This window comes from Peromyscus californicus, unplaced genomic scaffold (assembly GCF_007827085.1).
Source record: "Peromyscus californicus insignis strain IS unplaced genomic scaffold, ASM782708v3 Scaffold_12__1_contigs__length_115047231, whole genome shotgun sequence".
NCBI classification, from domain to species: domain Eukaryota; kingdom Metazoa; phylum Chordata; class Mammalia; order Rodentia; family Cricetidae; genus Peromyscus; species Peromyscus californicus.
This window is the reverse complement of record NW_026294413.1, coordinates 64,330,704-64,351,130: the sequence shown is the minus strand read 5'-3', so window position 1 is coordinate 64,351,130 and position 20,427 is coordinate 64,330,704. Positions and strand designations below refer to the sequence as shown.

Here is a 20,427-nt window from a genome sequence, read left to right as displayed (position 1 = left end):
TGATAACCACAACTGGACCCTCAACTTCTACTAGCCATTTACATCACACACACGAATGAGATCAAGCTTCTTTTCTGTGCCTGCCTTATTTCACTTAACCTAACAATCTCTAGGTCCGTCCACATTGTTGCAGATGACAGAATTCATTCTTTCCATACATCAACAGCACCCCATTGTGCATGTGTACATTTGTTTATCTATTAATTGGCAGATAGACACTTAGGTTGATTCCAATTCTTTCCTCCATCATTTATCTTTACTTACCTATTTCACTTTTTAAACACAGCTCCTAGAAAGTTTCAAGTTACTTATATGGATGGCTTTAATTTCTACTGGTTAGTGTTATGGGAGCATGCACATTCCTGAAGGATATCCTGAAGGATACAGCCCACATTCTTCACAGGTCTACAGTATTCCCCATGGTCCAGCATAATACTACGCTCACTTTACACAGGATTTTGGCACCTAGTATGCCAAGTCACATCTATTTTGCCATCATCTCTCTCTGCCTGCCTCTGCACATTTTCCTCCTGATCTGCCTGACTTCCTCTGATGACCTCTCACTCATTCTTCAAGACTAACAGCACTCCAAAATTGCAGGAGAATCTCCCACATTTCTGGAGGCAGAGTACAGGTCCTCCTCTGTGAGCTAGCAATATCAGTCATTACACTTACATACCAGGGTCTTTTGGACTTCTTTGTCTCCCTCACTCCCTACGAGGCCATGCAAGCAGAGAATGTGGTATTTAAGTCCCCATTGTTGGGCTGGTGAGCTGGCTCAGCCAGCAAAGCTCCTGCTGTCATCCCCGAGACCCATATGGTGGAAGGAGAGAAATGACTATCGGAAGTTCATTCTATCCAAGTGTGTGCTGTGACTTACATGCCCCCTCCTAAAGAAAAGTGTAATTTGGAGGCCTGGAACTGAGAATTGGGTCCACTGCTGTAACAAACCCAACTATGTAGTTCTTAGGCCTTTAAAGTTGGTCTGTTGGAGGAAGTGGGAAAGTTTATAGGCTAGAAAACTCCTTGACTACTGTAAGTAGAGCATGACAGGGTATTCGGGTGGGACCTGGGAAGACAGAAGTGCTCTCTCTGAAAAACAAAAGTGCTAAAAACCCCAAAAACAAACAAACAAACAAATAAACAAGGAGTGAAGGCCTGGCTCACAGGCTTCCTGTGGATCAAGGACTCTATCAGGAGCTGGGCCATGTGCTGACATGTGATATCATAGAAAAACAGTCCGGCTGCTTTCTTCCCATTTCCTGAGAACTTGACTGATTCTGAATGTAAAGACATGACACATAATGGGTTTGATGGAGGTTATTTCAAGACTCGGGAAGGCATTCAAGCTGTGTATGGTTACTGCTCACTGCTCTCATCCGTGAGAAAGTGCAAAGGATAAGAACATGACGCTTGGGAAAGTGAGTAAGTTTACAGCTTAGGAGATGACAAAGCAGCAGTGGTTGGTAGAGAAGCCTGGTGTACTGGTTACATTTTATAGTCAACAGCAAAACTAGAGGCACCTGGAATAAGAACCTCACCTGAAGAACAGCCTCTATCACACTGGTCTAGGGCACATCTGTGGGACATTTTCTTGACTGCTAATTGATGGAGCAGGCTACAGCCTGCTGTGCACAGTGCATCCTTAGGCAGGTGATGCTGGGCTATGTCGGAAAGCTAGATGAGCCTGAGACAGAAAGCTAGGAGTAAGCGCCATTCCTCCGTGGTGTCTACTGCCGTCCTACCTGGAGTTCTTGCCCTGACTGCTCTCAATGATGGAGTGTGACCTGAAAGTGAAGCTGAATAAACCACTTCCTCTCTTTAAAAAAAAAAAAAAAGCAATTAAAATGAATTGTCTAGGGCTCACTGTGGCAGTATCCAACTAACTCACAGAAGGTGTTCAATAAATGTTTGCTAATGGATGAACCTTGAAAATTGTTGAGGGAAGGGCAGATGTTTATACAACTTAATAAAATGCATTAATAGTAAAACATTAATATCGATCAGTCAATATAATCCAACACCTCAGCAGGTTAAACAGCATGAGCTGTAGTGGTTACCACTCAGAGGATGGAGGGAATGATAGATTCAGTCAGTCTGGGCAACAAAATGAGGCCCTGTCTCAAACATCAAAATGAAGCACCTTAAAGACTGACTAAACACAATCCAGGTTAAATATTTAAATAATTCTTTTCATACTTACAGATTTCCCTTCTGCCCAAATGACAGCTCCAACTCCTGTTTTATGATCCTCTGAAAGACAGATGTTTATCTCAGTAAAAATCAATGCTGTCAGTTCCACGCATCCATTTTTCCCAATCATAGAAACACATTTACATCATAAATGGAGCAGCGGCAATCCCTCGTCCCAATACACAAAATTCTCGAGAGAAATCCTTTTAGGTGTGGAATATGGGAATGAGGTACCAAATAACCAGACACGGGAGGGCCACTGTCCACCCTCAGCCATGGTGTCCCTGTGACAACCTCTCCAGTGGCAGTGGCACCCTCAGCTCAGGCTGTAACTGGAACAGCCAGCCTCACAGACTCTCCCCTGACAGGTCAGGATCTAAACAACCACTTCTAACAGATGGTGAAGCTGAGTGAATAAGAAGTTTCTGAAAGAATGGATTTAGTGGAACAATCATGCTCTAGAATCAAGTTTGTCTTTTTCTAACATTTTTTTTTTTACACTCTAATCACAGAAAATTGACTTTATGGAAATGTTTTTGCAAAAAAAAAGTCATATGGAAATTCTATTTAAGGTCTTATTTTTCCCTCTATATTAGGGTGAATTTCAAATTTCTAAAACAAATTTGCATGAATTATAAAAATCATAGCATTTATCACAGCAAGAGACAAAGTAGGTACGTTTACGGAAAAAATCAGAATTATCTGTACCTCTACCAGGGCATTTATACTGCTGAAGACTGAGTACAATTGTCTTCCCCTACAACTTCCTTTAAGCTCAGCTCTCCCATTAAAGTGCATTTACACATCTGGTTTTCCATTACAGACAATACAGAGAGAAGTCCTGCCACTGCTGCATTAAAGACTAGGATACCTTCAAGTTAACTCTAAAAAAGTATGGTTATACAATAAAATTTCTTATTTCTAATTCAAACACATTCAGGTTTTCAAAATTATAGTACACAATATGTATTTTCTGGTAAACATTTTTATACATGATCTCCTTTTTACCTACCAATAGTTAAAATTTCCATTTCTAGATATGGAATTAACTAAAATTTAGTTCTCTTAACCCAACCTAGCTGCCTTTTCTCCATCTCTTTCTGACGCTAAGAATTCCCTAAAAATTGCTGGCGGTGGTGGCACACACCTTTAATCCCAGCACTCGGGAGGCAGAGCCAGGCAGATCTCTGTGGGTTCGAGGCCAGCCTGGTCTACAAAGCAAGATCCAGGACAGGCACCAAAACTACACAGAGAAACCCTGTCTTGAAAAAAACCAAAACCAAAACAAAACAAAACCCCCCAAAAACCAACCTCCGCCCCTCCCCCCCAAAAAAAGCAAAAAAAAAAAAAAAAAAAAAGGAATTCCCTAAAAATGACTTTCATTTGCTGAGTGTCACGTGTACAAAGGATGGGGAAAGGCTGACTGTTGGGTGGTGAAGGGAACGACAGTCCCGACCTCAAGCCGCTAACAGCTGAATGGGGGCACGGCAGGGGTGAGGAAGCCTTGCTAGGAGGAGGTGAACATGACACTGGGGAGTATGTGGCGATGGCTTCCACAGTGTCGGGGGAGAAATCCGGTATCCAAGTTCCCTTCCTTCCTAGAGCTTTACTGTTTAATGCAGGGAATAATATAAATTAATGCTTTATGCTCACTTCTAAGGAAGTGGTGGAAATTATACCCACAATATTATAGCTACCTTTAACATCTAAACCTAAGGAAAGCTGTACTTAATACATGCACAAATAAAAAGCAAGCAAAACAGAAGTTCTCCATATGAAAAGCCGCGTCTCCTGCCCCTTTCCTGTATTAGGATCTGGTCTTGGGAGCTGCGTTCCTGTCTCGGGGGACAGACTGGGCTGTCACTGAAGGAAACAGCCTTTCTCCATCAGCAGCACTTCTACTTTGACAAGGGCTGATTGTAAGAGAGTGTTCACTACCTCTTTTCCAAGCAGGGATGATCCTTGACTTTGTTTTGAGAGGGGATCTTGCTGGAAAACCCAGGCTGGCCTTGAACTTGCAGTCTTCCTGCTTTGGCTTCCCTGAGTGCTAGGATTAAAGGCATGTACCATATCTGTAGTTCTTACAAAATTGTCCCTTATAATCTGATTATTCTTTAGGGTTTTTTTTTTTTTATATACACAGCTTGAAGGAAAGGCTAATTTATGACCACCGAACAGATTCCTGAGGCTCGTTGATGCCTGAAGTCAGAGACTCCTTTAGTTTACTGTTCATGCCTACAGGCACATCTATTTCTTCCTTTCATTGTTAAAATCCTACTTGTGTGTGTACACACATGCATGTGCGTGTCACAGTGCACTCGTAGGAGTCAGAGGACAACTTGTAGGCATTCTCTTCTTCCACAGCATGTGGGGCTTGGGCTGCAACTCAGGCTGTCTAGCTTGGCAAAGGCCCTTGACTCTCGGAGCAGCTGCTGGCCCCTGCGCATGTCAGTTTCTATTACAGTTCTGTGCTAACATTGGCCTTGATCTAAGTGTGCTTCACAGAACACTTGATCAAAAGTGCTGGGTGCCTGATAAAAAGGCTGACTCCTGGCTCTGCTGAAGACCCTGATCAGGAGGAAAGTGGCCAGGGCCAGGGACCTGCACTGTCCACAGCTGCTTTCTGATGCTTTGCCACACTAACATCTGGCTCACGGAGCAAATGAGAACAGCTTTTTTTGGGTTACTCCTGCCTATTTTATCTTCAACACCATGCCTACAGAGCACTGTCCCAGCCAGAATGGGGAGTGGCTGCAGGAACAGCATAACACATCTTATTTTCTTAACATCCCTCAATTCTAGATTCCTTTACACTTTCCCCACGGGCTTTAATGATTATGAACTCTGTGTGTATATGTGGTGTGTGCCTGTGGAGGTCAGATGCTGATGTTGGGTGTTGCATACTTTTCACCTTACTTAGGAGAGATGGTCTCTCACCGGAACTTATCGGCTGGACTGCCTGGCCGATCTTGGTTCAGCTGCAGCCCTGGGGTTAATAACACTTGTGGCCATAGCCTGCTCTCTGGGTGGGTGCTGGCTGGGTTTGCTGGGGACCCAAACTCAGGTCTTCACACTCGCACAGCTAGCACTTTACCTGCTGAGCTATTTGCCCAGCCCGTGAACCACTCATTGTGACTACGAAAGGATCCCCCGTTTAATAAACACTCTCTAGTTCGCAGGGAAATAGTGATTATGCCAGTGGTTCTCCCCTGGAAGAGCTCACATGGGCAAGTGATAGTCAAATTGCATCCTAACTAGGAGTTGAGGTCCAGAACCTTCCCCTGCAAAAAAAATCCACTGTCAAAAACTGTTCCTTGAAAAACCTTTTAAATCAAATGTACCAGCATGGATTTATATATAAAACTGAATAGTAAGTGGACACAGGTATAATACAAAACGTAATTTATAGTAGAGTATATAAACTCTACAGACTTTGTCAACCCTGAGGAACATCAGAACACCTTGCAGAACTTTTCAAGACCTAGGCTGTACCCAGTTGAGTGGGTCTGGGTGGTTTGAACATCTGTACCTTTTAAGGTTTCCATGGAGAGTCTGTACATGGTTGGTTGAGATCCTCCATTCCGTTTACTCGACCTGAGGTCTTTTAAAGACCAGTGCCATCTGTACAGGCCTTTCTGATTTTCCTTCTCTTCTCCTCCTTTCTTGGGATAGTTAAGTTTCTGGGCTGGGGTGTGGCTCAGGTGGTGGAGTGCTTGCCTAGCGTGCATGAGGCCCTAGGTTTCTTTCATCTTCAGCACAGCACCAATCAGGTCCAGGAAGTGCATGCTTGTAATTCCAACACTTGAGAAGTGGAGGTAGGAGGGCCAGAAGTTCAAGGTCATCCTCAGCTACATAGGGAGCTTGGACTGCATAGGACCCTATCTAATAAATAAATAAATGAATAAATAAATAAATAAGTCCTGCTATAGCATGTGTCCCAAATAAGTCTTACTTTACCATTTCTCTCATCTGGACTCCCCTAATTAATCCAAAGTTGAATTTTAAAAAGTGGTAATTCTACACTATAAAGCATTAGGTAAGATATGAAAATAATGTTCAGATGCTACATTTTATCAAAATAAAGACCATCACTAAGTAATATTTTCCTTTTACACATGTACAACAGAGTAAGATTGCTTAAGTTGCTGACAGACTCATACAACGAGAAAACCCAGTAATAGCATTCTTTTATCTTGATTTTTTTTTTCCTTCTAAATTTGTGCTTTCAAATTCCCAGAATTCTAACTTTCCAGCACCCACATGGTGGCTTACAACCAACCGTCCATGTCTCCAGTTCCACAGGGTCCAACAGCCTCTTCTGGGCTCTGAGGGCACCGGGCACAAGGTGCTGCACAAACATACATGCAGACAAAACACTAATGTACATTAAAAAATCTTTTAAAAAAACCGCATATGAACAAAAGGACTATGGAGTAAATAAAAATGAGAGATTTTAGTTTTCTTTTTGTGCCATCTTTGCTGAAGGACTTAGTAACTAGTGGAATCATGCATGCAAGAAACAAGCAGGATGCAGGTCTCCTGGTCCTGGTTTGTAAATGCAGTGCTGAATTAAGAACACAGAACACACAAGGTCTGGGTAACTTGCTTACACTGTTAGAACAGCAATACTTTAGAACCTAAGAGTCAAGGAATCTGCCATAAACAGTATGAAGCCACTTCACTTCGTGCCACTTGTAACCCAACCATTCAGCCCCATGTATGAACTAAGCATTGAACTCACCAGTTCGATATGCCAATAACCTGGCCTGCACCATGCAGTGCCGTGCAACTTCCTGTGGCAAACTTTGATTGTGAATTTCATTGATCTGTTCTGGGTTGCTACAGTAGAATCCGAAGTGTTTCAAGTTGGGCACACTGGAAGCTACTGTGGCCAGAAGCAGGATCAGGTCTTTCATGTTTTGCCTTAGATTGCTAAAATAGGGGTTTTCACACAAGTTCTCCAGACCTATAGTCATTAGTATCTGCTTATGCATTTCTTCATTTGAAACCAAAAATAACATTTCATATTCTTTTATTCTTTCTTGTTTACATTCAGAATAAAAATCAGTGTCAGCACCCGACAGTGCTCTGGCAGTTTTTTGAATAAAGTCACATTTGTAAGAGGTTTCCTCTACAAACTGCACCATGTAGCACACCAGTGGCTGGAGCAGGACACACACATGGGCCCGGCTGTTTGACTTCAATCTTTCTGCTGCTTTGGCATCTAGCTTTGCATCTTCAGAACTAGAAGCTTCGGTGAGCAAACTTATTTCTGGGTCAGAAGGCCAGTAAGAAATTCGGTTAACTCCAGCTAAAATATAAAAATATTAAAAAAAAGTCATTGTTTTGATATAAGCTGAACAGAGGCTTTCTATCTAAATCCAGCCCACTATTACCAAAACAAACATCTAAACTGTCACTTACATAATGTCAGGGTTGGCAAAGAAATGCCCACAGGCCAAAATGGGTCTATGGCTAGTTTTTATTCAGCTGATAGGTTAAATATGGGCTCTACAAGAGAATATTCTATATCATATGAGATGATGAGAAATTAAAATTTCAGTGTTCATATTTATTCAAAGACAAACCCCTTCATTTACATATGCACAGAGTACCCGCAAATGGCAGAGTTGACTACAGTAGAAACTATGCTGCCTATAAAACCTGAACTATTTACTCTCTGGCTTTTTCAGGAGAGTGTTTGCCAACCCCTACCAAAGCTCGGGTGGCATTTGTAGGTCTCCCGGCTTTGCTAAGTGTGACTGAAAACTCAGCATGAGCGTTATACACCAGCTCTTCCATGTTGCCATGGTTGCTTCTGGAAATGTTACAGCCAATACTTGGTAAGACCTAGAGTTTTGTTAATAAATCATTATAAATGATACATTTATGTACTACAAATGTTCTTGTCTCAGATTCAGAATTCTTCTGAAAAGCCACATTCTAAAGAGAGAGGAAAATGTCATGCTTTAATGCAACGTTCTTTGAACTAAAAACAACTCCAGACAATCAAAATAGGGGACTAAATAATGTGACTCCTCATCCAGTTAACCAAGACAGGGGAACACACAATGGGACCCCTCGCAGTTATCAAGATGCCCACCAAAATGTTTCGGTTTTAAAAATTGTTGCTTTCACTTTCTTTAACCTTGGTTTTGTTAGCTAGTTTTAAGTTAGCACACAAAGAGTTTCATGATGCTGTTTTTTTACACACTCTATTCTTGTTGACCACAAAGAATTTTTAACAGAAAAATATTTGCAGGTGAAGATGGAGTGATGAGAAGAGCACCACCAACCTTTAAAAAGCCTATAAATCAAAGAGAAAACAACACCCCGAGCAACATTCTTCATTCAATGACAGAAGGTAAGAAGCTTTTACTACACAAAAACACAATTCGCTCATTAAATAAAAGTACATACTGATAAGAAAAAGACCTTAAGAGAAACAAAAGACATAAACAAGCAACTTGTAAAAGAAACATAACTAGATAACAAACACGAAAAAATAAAGTTGAATGAAGTTGTTATGCAAGTACCAAATGTTTGTTAATTATGAATAGTTTACAACAGAAAATTTTTTGCTAGTATCTTGTATGATTTCAGCTCAACAAGATTAAAAGTTTTTGTATTATTTATTCATGTGCTTGTGCAATAAAAAGATTTTATTTTGTGTGTTTGTACACGTGAGTTCGAGTGTCCACAGAAGAGGGTGCTGGATTTCCTGGAGCTAGAGTTGCAGGCAGTTGTGTGCTGCCTGACTTGGGTGCTGGGACCTGAACTTAGGTTCCCCACAAGAACAGGAAGTACTCATAACCACTGAACAGCAAGAGAAAACCTAAGACACATGCTGAAGGCAGTTCAGTTCACTCTGAACTCAGTCACTTACATGGTCCTTAAGGTAACCCTCTTACTGTGATTTGTAGCAATTACTTCATATACTTGTTATTTGTAGCAATTACTTCAGCTCTGATTCACTCAAAACACTAAGATGAGGTGTACTTGGCCAATGAAACACATGACTTTTCTTATTTCTTATGTGTTCTGTTCCATAACACAAAACCAAGAAGTTACACCAGTCTTCCAAAGCTCTCCACAGAAGCCCTGACCAATAATCACAATCCATCCACCACTACTCCACAAAAGGACCTTTCCAATTCAAATGCTGAACCTTACTTCATGCTTCCATTACTATATGTGCTGCTGCCTTGGCTAGCAACATGAAGACCCCTGTTCTACATCCAACCCACTGTGATGGTTTTAATGAGAAATGTCTGCTTTGGCCTGCATGTGAGTCCCTGGCCTGGTTGGTGGCACTGTCTGGGGAGGCTATAGAACCTTTAGGAGGTACAGTCTTGCTGGAGGAACTAACTCACTGGGGTGGGCTTGGGCAGTTTGGAGACTTACTGCACTTCCTGTTCTCTGCTTCCTGCTGCCATGCCTGCCTGCTGCCATGCCTCCCCTACCATGAATGGACTCTAATCCATTCACAAGCCCAAGTAAACTTGTCCATAAGTTGCTTTTGGTCATGGTACTTTATCACAGAAACAGAACAGTAACTAACACAGCCATGAAGATCCAGCTTGTGCCAGCCTTCACAACACAGCATCCAGGATTCTGAGCTCATGCATCACTTATTGCCTGTGTCATTTATTTGATACCAAGTGATCCCTGAGGGAAAGGGTTGGGAGTCATATTTGTTGTCTTCTTCCTTCTAGAGCTACTAGGTACCCATATATAAGATGCATCCTTTAAAAGGATACAATCATCTGCATATTTGCCTACCTATAAAATAGAATCAGAAGCAGTTAGGTGTCTACACATTAAAATTTTGTGTGACCCTTCCAAGGTTTATAGTAACCTTTGGGAGTGTGCTGGCTAATTTTTGTCAACTCTACACAAACTTAGCCATATTTTGGAAAAGGGAGTCTGGAGAAATTAGGGAACTGTCTCTATCTGACTGTCCTGTGGGCATGTCTGTGGGGCATTTTCTTTATTAACGATTGGTGTGTAAGGGCCCAGTCCATTGTGGGTGGTACCATTCCTGGGCCTGGGTTATACAGGAAAGCCATGGGGAGCAAGTCAGTAAGCAGTTCCTGAACTGAGTTCCTGCCTGACTTCTCTAACAATCAACTTTAGGTGGACTTGAAAGCCAAGAAAGCCTTTTCCTTCTCATGTTTGTTTTGGTCCTGGTGTTACCACAGCAACGAAAAGGAAAGTAGGAGAGAGACGGCTGCCCAGCCACAGCCTACAGCTCCCGCAATGATACAAACACAAAGAACGTGGGTGGCCTCCAGGTCACAGCTTTTGTGTTGTTCCGTGGTCTCACCCGTGCCACGCAAGCCCTCCACCACTGAGCTACAATCCCCAGCTGCTCTCCCGCAAGCAGCATTTTGAAGAAGCAGGTGTGCCTTCTGTGGATGCAGAGGACTCAAGGGAGGCCCCGGGATGACAAAAGAAGGGAGAAGAATGATGCCTAACCCCGCAAACCAACCATGTGATCAAAACCATCTGCTGCTCAGCAGTGCCTGTGTCTGACAACTGTAGGTGAGAGACAGTCTTAAGCCACTGAAATTGGGGTTTCCTTTGTCAACTAACTAGCCTGTGATTTACCCAGGTCATTTGGCAGATCAGTAGGCAGAGCTGAGCTCAGAACCCATGGTTTCAGTCTTGAACTCTTACATGTACAAACGGTCTTCGAACATGCCTCTCCACTCCCCACCATCTGTTATTGAGGCAGTGTCTCCCCTCACGCCTGCTCAGATAAATGAGCTGAACTGCCAGCACCGCCTTATCTGTACTCACCATTCACAATCATTTTCAAACAAGCAGAACATGGCTTTCTTGAAAAATAAAGATCACAGTTTTTCAGCCTGGACCCGTGTTTAATGAGAGCAATCTGCCCAGTGTGTAGGTCTTCACTGGAGCAGTGAAGACCAATGATCTTCATGTTTTCCACCACCACAAGACCGGTCTTCTTCACCTGGTTAAGACACGGAATAATACATTATTAATTAAAACTCTTACTATCCTTCCACGGGTAATATTTGTTTTTCTAATGAGATGAAAGCTATGCTTAGTTCTTACCTAAACACAGTCTGCATAAAAATAGATTTCTAATTAGGACCACAAAGAATTTCTGAGAACTTCATATTGACTTTAAATGGGACAATTTCAAAACTAGGGCTCTATTAATTAATCAGTTACAGGTGTGACTAGTATTACTTTGTTCCAGTGAAAGATGAATTCATTTTAACGTAATAAAGGCCACAAGCCGAGTCAGCTGACTGGTTTCTCCCACCACCCAGGCTGGGACTATTTAACTGAAAGCTTCACGATGGTGTAAGGAAATCTTCTGGGTTTCACACAGGCCTCCAAAGGACCCACAGATGGTAAAGGCAGAACTAAAGCAGACATCATCTCCACTCTCAAATTACAAGATTTTTTTTTTTTGAGTCAGGATTGCATTATATAGCCCAGGCTGGCCTTAACTTGTGCTAAAGAGATAGCTCAGCTACTAAAGGTAAGGGGACAACTAAAATGTCATGCATTTGACTCCAAACTTGCAACCTGTAAACCTTCCCTCTTTATCTCCAAGTATCCTCTAACTGTACATTCCTTGAATATACTGTGTGTGGTGATATTTTATTTGTATGTTAATAAATAAAGTTGCTGGAGATCAGAGGTCAAATAGCCAATAAGCAGAAGTCTGGCAGTAGTAGCACATGCCTTTAATCTGATCACATGGCAGGCAGAGTCTGTGTGGTCAAGGACACAGCCAAGCGTGGTGACACCAGTCTTTAATCCCAGTACCAACCATAGAGACCTGGAGGTCTGTATAGACAGGCAGTGACGAGAAAGTCATATGGCTAGGCTTAGAGCCAATGAGAAGGCAGAACAGAAAGGCAATAAAAACACAAGTCAGGCAGGAAGAAACGCTCTCTCGGTGAAGCTACTGTGGGGTGGTAAGCTAAAGCTAGTTGTGGCTATTGCTCTGATCTCTTTGGCTATTTCCTCTGTATTTGGCTCTGTGTTTCTTATTTACTAAGACTGTTTAGAATTTCGTCTACAATAGTGGATGTTATTTTCTCCTTCCAGCAAGCTTGTTTGCAACACTGTTCACTTTAGAAAGCAACCAATGAAAATGGCCTCAGCAAAGGATCTTGCTGTTCAACTGAGCCAATTTGGCCAGCGGAGTGGCTGCAACTCAGTTGAAGGACATCAGCCTTACATTGTCAGCAGATAGAAATAAACCAGAAATAAATGACTGTATGTGACCAGACACAAAAAGCACATTATCAACCTCTTACTAGAACAATCTTTCAGGCAACATTTATCACTTTTTGAGTCCTTTTAAAACAAAATAAAAATAGCTGGGTGTAGTGGTGTATGCCTTTAACCCCAGCACGTGGAGGCAGAGGCAGGTAGATCTTTGAGTTTGAGGCCAGCCTGGTCTACAGAGCAAGTTCCAGGACAGCCAACACTACTCAGAGAAAACCCATCTTGAAAAACAAAAAATAAAACACTGCTCCCCCATTAAAAAACAAGCAACAACAAAAACCTGTTAATTTTGCTTCTAGCTAAGGCCAAAGTATCTAGTTTGAGATGGAAGTTTTCACCCCAAACGGGAAGCCCAAGTTGTGTTCCAGCCTGGGACTTCTAGTTACCACAGACCCAGGACGCTGACCTGGGAACTGCTCTTCTGGGCCCTGGCTTGTCTCACTCCATGCACATCTTGGCAAGTTTCTATATAACTTTAGAGGTTTACATTAAAACACGATAGACCAGGACCACCTTTTGCGCATGACTCAGTCAGTGTGTTTACTTAGGTGACATACTGTTTCTCCCCCTTTGTTTTTCTTTTATACTGAAAGCATCTAAGCATTCTGAGGCAAATTATTTCTAAATCACACCAGGTAGTGAAGAGACTCACTCCCAGAATTAATCAGGCAACTTATATAGACAGACATCAGAATAAGTCTTTTCAAATGCATGTACTTATTCTCTGCATATGATGAATAAACATCTCTGGAAGGTAAAGGTAGAGTGACGAGGAATACCAGGCAGAACGGTGGAGGACAAATTTGTCTTTTGGTCTGACTACCCATGTTTCCTAGATACTAGCAGAAAACATGGAACTCCTGGGTCAGGGACAAATGACTCTGAAGAGTGAGAAGCACGTTTGTAGTGGTTCACACCCTCCAGCCCCGCATGTGTGTCGTTCCCGTGGCCCCCCCTCCCCGCCGTGGGACCCACAGTGGCTATGCTTTTTAGGAGAAGAACATTAAGGCTGGGATCCTGGTGTTTGAAGGCAAACAGTAAACCAATCTGTTGTTTGTTCCAGAGGGAGATACTACTTCAACCCTGAATGCTTTAGAAATGACCAAGATAAAGACCAATTAGGTTTTGCATTCTCGCTATAATAACCAAGATACACACGTGTGGAGGAACCTGCAGGGGTATTGCTCAACACATCTGTGTAACTCAGGATTAGAAGTTACACTTGAGAATTAAACAAGTAGGAGAACATGACAGAATCCTCCCATGGAGTTTTTCAAACAGGAAAGACGTATAGGTTTGTCTGTACACAAGAGGCCTTTAAGGGGAATCTAGAAACTCCCCTGAGCATGGGAGGTCTTGTACACGACTTTATTCAGTCCTCTTGCTTTGTTATTATGAACTTGTACATCCTTTTTAAATTACCTGTTTTTTGTCAGAAGACACTCTGGCCAACTCTTCATTATCTCCTAAGGGGCCACGGTTTTCCTCTTCGTTTTTCTAATTAAAATCAGATTAAGAGGGAAAATGATTAATATGATGAATTATTTGATATGGATAATGTATAAACGATATGATAAATACATCTCAGTATTTAAGGGCTGGTTTTCTCTGAATCATTTTCCCCCTTATGAAACTCTGCACTGATGTCTCACTTTGCTTGGTTACAGACTCAGACTCTATCCAAGCTAGTATGTAAGGCCACATAATTTAAACCTTAAGGAAAGCATGAACCAGTAAGAAAGAAAATTCTTCTGAAATGTCAGCCATCTTCATAGTACCTAACTTCTACTTCAAAACTTTTTATGAACTGCCTCTCAGCCTTCTTATAAGTCTCAATGGACAATTTCTTTTTCCGTCATTGATTGGACACTTTAAAATTCTGTCTTTATTGCTGAACAATGTAAGTATTTGATAGCATAGAAGAATTCAGACACCAGTCATACTTACAAATATATTAAACCTATTAAATATTAAATTTGGCAAAAGTGACAATGCAAATGTCCATCAATATAATTGACTTATACAATTTATTAAAATCTTAATCAAAACAGTCTATCACAGTGCAGGCATAAAGAGAGTTTTAAGTTCAACTCATTCATTGCTCACAAGAACTCCACAGGGGCTGGAAGTGTGTGCTCAGGGTATGGAGCACTTGCTTTGCATGTACAAGGCTATGAGTTCAATTGCCAGAACCTCAAAACAAAACAAAGCATGTTGTATGTACTAGTGATTTTTTCCACTGTACTAAAAAGGAAGCTGACGCACAAACAGAAAATACCTTACTCAAAGCTACACAAACCAGCAATAGTGTGAACTGGAATGTGAGCCCAGGCAGGCTGGCTATGAACCTCTGGCTGCTCTTAAAATACTAGATCAAGCTGCTGCTCCCAGGCACATAACGCCACAGCATATGTATTTTTTACATCTGGTGAAATAAAATATCTCAAGCAAGTGAAAGAAAAAAGGATAAAACAATAGGAAAACGTCAACAGTCTCTAGGTGGTAAAGTAGTGAAAATCTTTTCTTCTGTTCATTATTTTATAAATAATGAACACATACTAATTTGGTAACTCATAAAATATTTCATACAGCTATATGTCAAATTGCATCTTGGAGCTTCCATGACTTACTCTGTGTGATTAGTTTTTGTCAATCTGACATAACTAGAGACATCTAGGAGATGAGAACTTCAGTTAAGGAGTTGCCTCTATCAGACAGGCCCATGGGCATGCCTTTAGGGTGGTTTACTCATTAATAACTACATTGATATGTGAGGGCTCAGCCCACTGTGGGCAGTGCCAACACTAGGTATGTGGTCTTGGATTACATAAGAAAGGGGGCTAGGGAAACTGAAAAGTTATTTAAGTATATTAACTAGTACAAAGAGAACTCTCCAGAAAGCATATGCAGTATGATTTTTTAATGCTGCTGGTTTACTGGTACCCTCAGTTTCAATAATAATGTTTATACAGAAGAGATAAAAACGGAGGATCATGTGCTCCCTTTCATTTGTTCCTCCCCAACCCTATCACTGGTTTTGCTTTTCTGCAGCAGCCAAGACACTCAAACTGATGAAACTAACATACATACCTGCTTTCCTGACAGTAGATGCACAAAGAAGTGATAACGATAATCTATGCATTTTGTAAATTTGCTTTTCTGGTATTTAAAACACATTTTCCATTTAGACAATGTTAAAAATGATAACCAAGTTCTCAAGATAGCATACATTACTAGAGTAATCTTGAGGGTGCCGTTGCTACATGACCGCACATGCACTGTTCAGTAGCAAAGCAAAGGGCCTTCCGGCCCATGTAATCCCTACACTGCATGATCACGTAATTTGCGCTGCGCAGTGTGATCATGCAATCTATGTGCATGTGTAGCATAGCTCCAAAAGCCTATATGTGCGTGTGGGGGGGAATCCATAAAAAGCGAGTCACAGACTCCTCCCCTCTTCTTCTCCTTCTTCCTCTCCATGCACAACCTTCCAGAGACCTAAAGCACATTCCCCTCTATTCCTTCTCCTAATAAACTCTTACTGTGGGTTTTGTTGTGCCTTGTGGCTTTTCTCACCGGTAAATGGAGCCACTTAATGCATAAAACTAACAGATGCCTCAGTCCAGTGCCTGTGGGTCCTAAGGCTTATGGCTAAGGAATAAAAGGGAAGCTTACCTGACACTGTGGCTTGACAGCTGTGGGAAATCTGGGCATGAAGCCCAGCTGGAAAGACATTAACACAGTGAACAGTAGCAGGGAAACGTCAGGCTCTCTAAGAAGTAAACTTTCCTAGGTCAAACCTCTTTCCAAGTTGGCTGGCTTTTAGAAAGCAAGGATTTATTTTGATGACCTCTGTAATTATTTCTATGTCTAGTTAAGATTTTAATTTAAAAGCCTTAAACTGATACAGGTATGAGTTAGATTCTTAAACAAGATTTCAAATAAAATATTTAAAATAAAGCCAATTTATTTCTCTTAAACAAACAAAACTTTCATGGCATCTGTCAGATGAAGGAAAGGAAGCCAGAAAAGCAGACCACCTCAGGGTGAGGAGGAGGCACTTAAGTAAATAGCACCTCCTTTGTTTAAAAAGACAGGAAGTTTGATCAACCCTTGTTTCTAATGAAGTTTTACAACCCTGAAACTTACCTAGAGGCATTTTAATCAGAATACTAATAGCCTTATCTCAGTTTTCTCTATCAGAATGAGGAAGTTTCCTAATAGAAAGTTACACATTACACTTCACTAATTAAAAAAAACTTATGCATCAATAAAGGACTCAATTTATATGTGTATAAACAGAATTATGATGAGATCAAATGTGGCTAATAAAGTTAAAAAAATTTTCAATTTTGGCATTTAATTACTAACAAATCTGACTTTCACAATGTACATTTTTAAGGTGTGAAGTGTCTCCCAAAGAAAACCATTAATCAAGGCATACACTAGGACTAACTTTTCAGACTGGAAAGATGAGCTATTATGCTGTGAGTCCCAAGCATAACGTCTTGAAGCTATTTCTCAAGTTTGAAGGCCTGCTGGATTTGACTACGAGAACTACAAGAGGGCAATGAAATCAAACTTAGACTACCGCTTTTCCAAGGGTAAAAACTATCTACAGAAACAAGTTATACCTGAGACTTCTGCCCTTGGGTTTCTACTCCTGGGAAGAGCTCCATCCAGAGACTGAGCAGAGTGAAAAGGTTGACTTTAGAAAGCCTTGGTATTTGACCTACAAAAGAGAGGGGAAGCACTTCAGAATGTCACTAGTGATGGCAAAGGAGCTGAGCCCAAACCTACTTGTGAAATGCAAATAGATTAGCAGGTAAGAGAATCATAGCTACATTAGCAAGAGCGGCCACAACCTAACTTCCAGTGACCTTCCGTGGCTCTTTCCAAAGTTGGGTCCTTTTTTTTCTCCAGGTCACCTCATGGGCAAAACAATACAATCGGCACAGAAGCTCTAGAAATATATAAAAAATAAACTGGGGCAAGTCCTCGCCTCTGACGTGGTAGAGCAAGGTTTTTGTTATTTTGTTGTTGTTTGTTTTGTTTGCACTGGAACAAGGCATTGCTAAAAGGGAAATGGTTAGAACACGCCTGATTTTCAACCATAAGGAGAAACATGAGGGAAGCATTGCATGCGGTGAATTAGGAAACCAAAGCAAAAGCGCAATTTCAGGCTCTTCAGCCCCAGGAGTCTAGGTCCTGCAACCAGGAGAGCAGGGCAAGGCGCATTTCCAGGGAAGCCAGGGCAGCACAGCCCCAGACACGCCTCTGGCAAGGAGACCAGGAAGCAGCAGGCCTGGCGCGAATGGCTGAGACAGACAGAGCGCTTGGCAGGAGACATGAGGCAGGAAAGTTGCAGGGAAGGAGGGGAACACAGGGCTAGCAGGGCGGGAAGGAGACAGTGTAGGCAGGTCACTGAGCCGGAGGGTGACACAGGGCAGGCGGGACAGGGACGGTGTAGGCAGGACACAGAGCCGGAGGGCGGCACAGGGCAGGTGGGGCGGGGACGGTGTAGGCAGGACACAGAGCCGGAGGGAGACACAGGGCAGGCGGGACGGGGACAGTGCAGGCAGGACACAGAGCCAGAGGGCGACACAGGGCAGGTGGGGCGGGGCGGTGTAGACAGGACACAGAGCCGGAGGGAGACTGGCGGCAGGCGGGACGGGGACAGTGTAGACAGGACAGAGCCGGAGGGAGACCGGCGGCAGGCGGGACGGGGACGGTGTAGGCAGGACACAGAGCCGGAGGGAGACCGGCGGCAGGCGGGACGGGGACGGTGTAGGCAGGACACAGAGCCGGAGGGAGACCGGCGGCAGGCGGGACGGGGACGGTGTAGGCAGGACACAGAGCCGGAGGGAGACCGGCGGCAGGCGGGACGGGGACAGTGTAGACAGGACACAGAGCCGGAGGGAGACCGGCGGCAGGCAGGGCGCCAGGCATGGCGGGCGAGAAGGCGGACGGGAGCAGGGCCACGCACTCACCCGTCATGCTGCCAGTCTGCGTGCCGACTGACCGCCCGGCCCCCGAGCCCTCCAGACTCTGCATCTGATCAGCTTCTTTCATCCCCAGCCCAGAGGCCTCGGCCCAGGGCAGCTCGCCCAGTCAGGCATGATAGAAAACACCGCAACTCCCCTCCGGCCGCCTCCACCGCCTGTCAACAACCGCTCGCTTCGCGCAGCAAGATGACGTCGCAGCATGCCCGTCGCTTCTGGCGCCCGACGTGACGTCAGAGCCCGGTGGACCGAGGTGGAGGTGGTTGTCTGAGTTGTCGGTCTCCTGCAGCTCTGTGTCTCTGGCTCTGTCCAATGGTTTTTGCAGAAAGAAGGGCGCTTGAAGTTTGCTTGGTCCGAGGCCTTAGGTGCTACGGCCGGCCGCGGGGACCAGTGGAGGACTTGGGCAGAGAGGTGCGAACGTGAAACCGGAGTGGGCGAGGGAGCAAGCAGGGCTGTCAGAACCCGACCATCAGAGATGGACGGAGCCCAGGGCATTTAGTTCTGCTTCTTACCAAGCACGTACAAACATTGAGGATTGGGAGGGGCGGACGGAGTAGCCAGCCAACCCTGGAAAATCTGAGTTGTTAGCTCTTGTGTGTTTGTAGGTTGTGTGTGTGTGTGTGTGTGTGTGTGTGTGTGTGTGTGTGTGTGTGTGTGTGTGTGACGTGTACAAGCCGGTGCCTTCCTTTATGGCCTGCCCTCCATCTGTTTGTTTGAGACAGGGTCTCTCGCTGAACCTGGAGCTCACTGACTGGCTCGACTGACCGGCAAGCCATGGAGATCCATCCCCCTATCTCAGATTTCCCACTGTTGTGATTACAGGTTGTCTGACCTCATCCAGGCCTGCTTTCTTATGTGGGCTTGAGGAATCCAAAAGGAACTTGGGTCCTCAAGTTTATACCTAAAACATTTATACAATAAACCATCTTCCCAGACCCCATTGAATTTTTAAAAATGTCCAAGGCATGACTTAAAATGAAACCTTGGAGGGCTAGAGAGATACCCCAGTGGTTAAGAGCACTTCCTACTCTTCCAGAGGACCGGAGTTCAGTTCCCATCCAGTGGTGTTCACTATAACCTGTAACTCCAGCTTCAAAGGATCTGATGCCTCTTCTGGCGTCTGGGGGCACTGTACACTTGTAGCATACATTCACACACAACACACACATACATACTAAGAAAAGAAATTAAGTGTTCCTTCCCCAGTGACTCAGAGCCCTGTTTCTATCACCAACGTATTTGGTTCCTCAACATGAAATGTAAGTAGCAAAACAGAATTTTCTTTCTGGTTATGAAGGCAAAAGCTGAGCATTAAGGGGGTACATCATGTAGCTAGAGTTTTCCTGCCTGGCCCACAATCAGGACAAATCTCTGTCACCCGCCAGTCCCACAGCCGCTCAGACCCAACCAAGTAAACCAGAGACTTATACTGCTTACAAACTGTATGGCTGTGGCAGGCTTCTTGCTAACTGTTCTTATATCTTAAATTAATCCATTTCTATAAATCTATACCTAGCCACGTGGTTCGTGGCTTACTGGCATCTTCACATGTGGCTGGCAGTGTCTCCTTCTGCCTTCCTGTTCTTTCTTTTCTCCTCTCTGTTAGTCCCACCTATACTTCCTGCCTAGCCACTGGCCAATCAGTGTTTTATTTATTGACAAATCAGCAACACATTTGCCATACAGAACATCCCACAGCAACATCATTTAGAAAGAACTCAAGTGGGAATTTTCAGTATTGATGGTGTAGCCATAGTTAAGTGATTTTTATGCTATACAGTATTTGATTATAGATATATATCACAACACTTTTGAGCACAGGAACATCAGGATATATCTAATTACTTGCTGTAGCAAACCAAAAATAATTTTAAAAAATGCTTCTTTACATATTTACATATGTCTCTTGTGAATGTGCAAGAGTTTCTTTAGGGGCTAGAGAGATGGTTCAGCG

General features: G+C 43.2%; 1 protein-coding gene and 2 long non-coding RNA genes across 7 annotated transcripts in view; 2 read left to right on the top strand and 1 right to left on the bottom strand.

Moving 5' to 3' along the window:
- Positions 1-18,661, bottom strand: part of Cdadc1 (cytidine and dCMP deaminase domain containing 1) — a 32,438-nt gene extending 13,777 nt beyond the window's left edge. For 2 of the 5 annotated variants that reach the window (XM_052733067.1, XM_052733064.1), the window contains exons 1-6: positions 18,462-18,661; positions 17,106-17,203; positions 13,894-13,968; positions 10,996-11,173; positions 6,935-7,504; positions 2,204-2,253 (exon numbers count right to left, since the gene is read on the bottom strand). In XM_052733067.1, coding sequence (XP_052589027.1) covers positions 2,204-2,253; positions 6,935-7,504; positions 10,996-11,173; positions 13,894-13,968; positions 17,106-17,203; positions 18,462-18,543 — 1,053 coding nt within the window. In that variant the 5' untranslated portion in view covers positions 18,544-18,661. The remainder of the gene's footprint in view (positions 1-2,203; positions 2,254-6,934; positions 7,505-10,995; positions 11,174-13,893; positions 13,969-17,105; positions 17,204-18,461) is intronic. The other 3 variants (XM_052733063.1, XM_052733065.1, XM_052733068.1) reach the window with 3 other exon arrangements.
- LOC128107323 (uncharacterized) lies at positions 7,511-8,863 on the top strand. Its single transcript, XR_008217043.1, has 2 exons — positions 7,511-8,036; positions 8,456-8,863. It is a non-coding gene; the product is annotated as an uncharacterized LOC128107323 (long non-coding RNA).
- An 85-nt stretch (positions 18,662-18,746) lies between the features above and the next one.
- LOC128107324 (uncharacterized) lies at positions 18,747-19,309 on the top strand. Its single transcript, XR_008217044.1, has 2 exons — positions 18,747-18,884; positions 19,196-19,309. It is a non-coding gene; the product is annotated as an uncharacterized LOC128107324 (long non-coding RNA).
- The last annotated feature ends 1,118 nt before the right edge of the window (positions 19,310-20,427 follow it).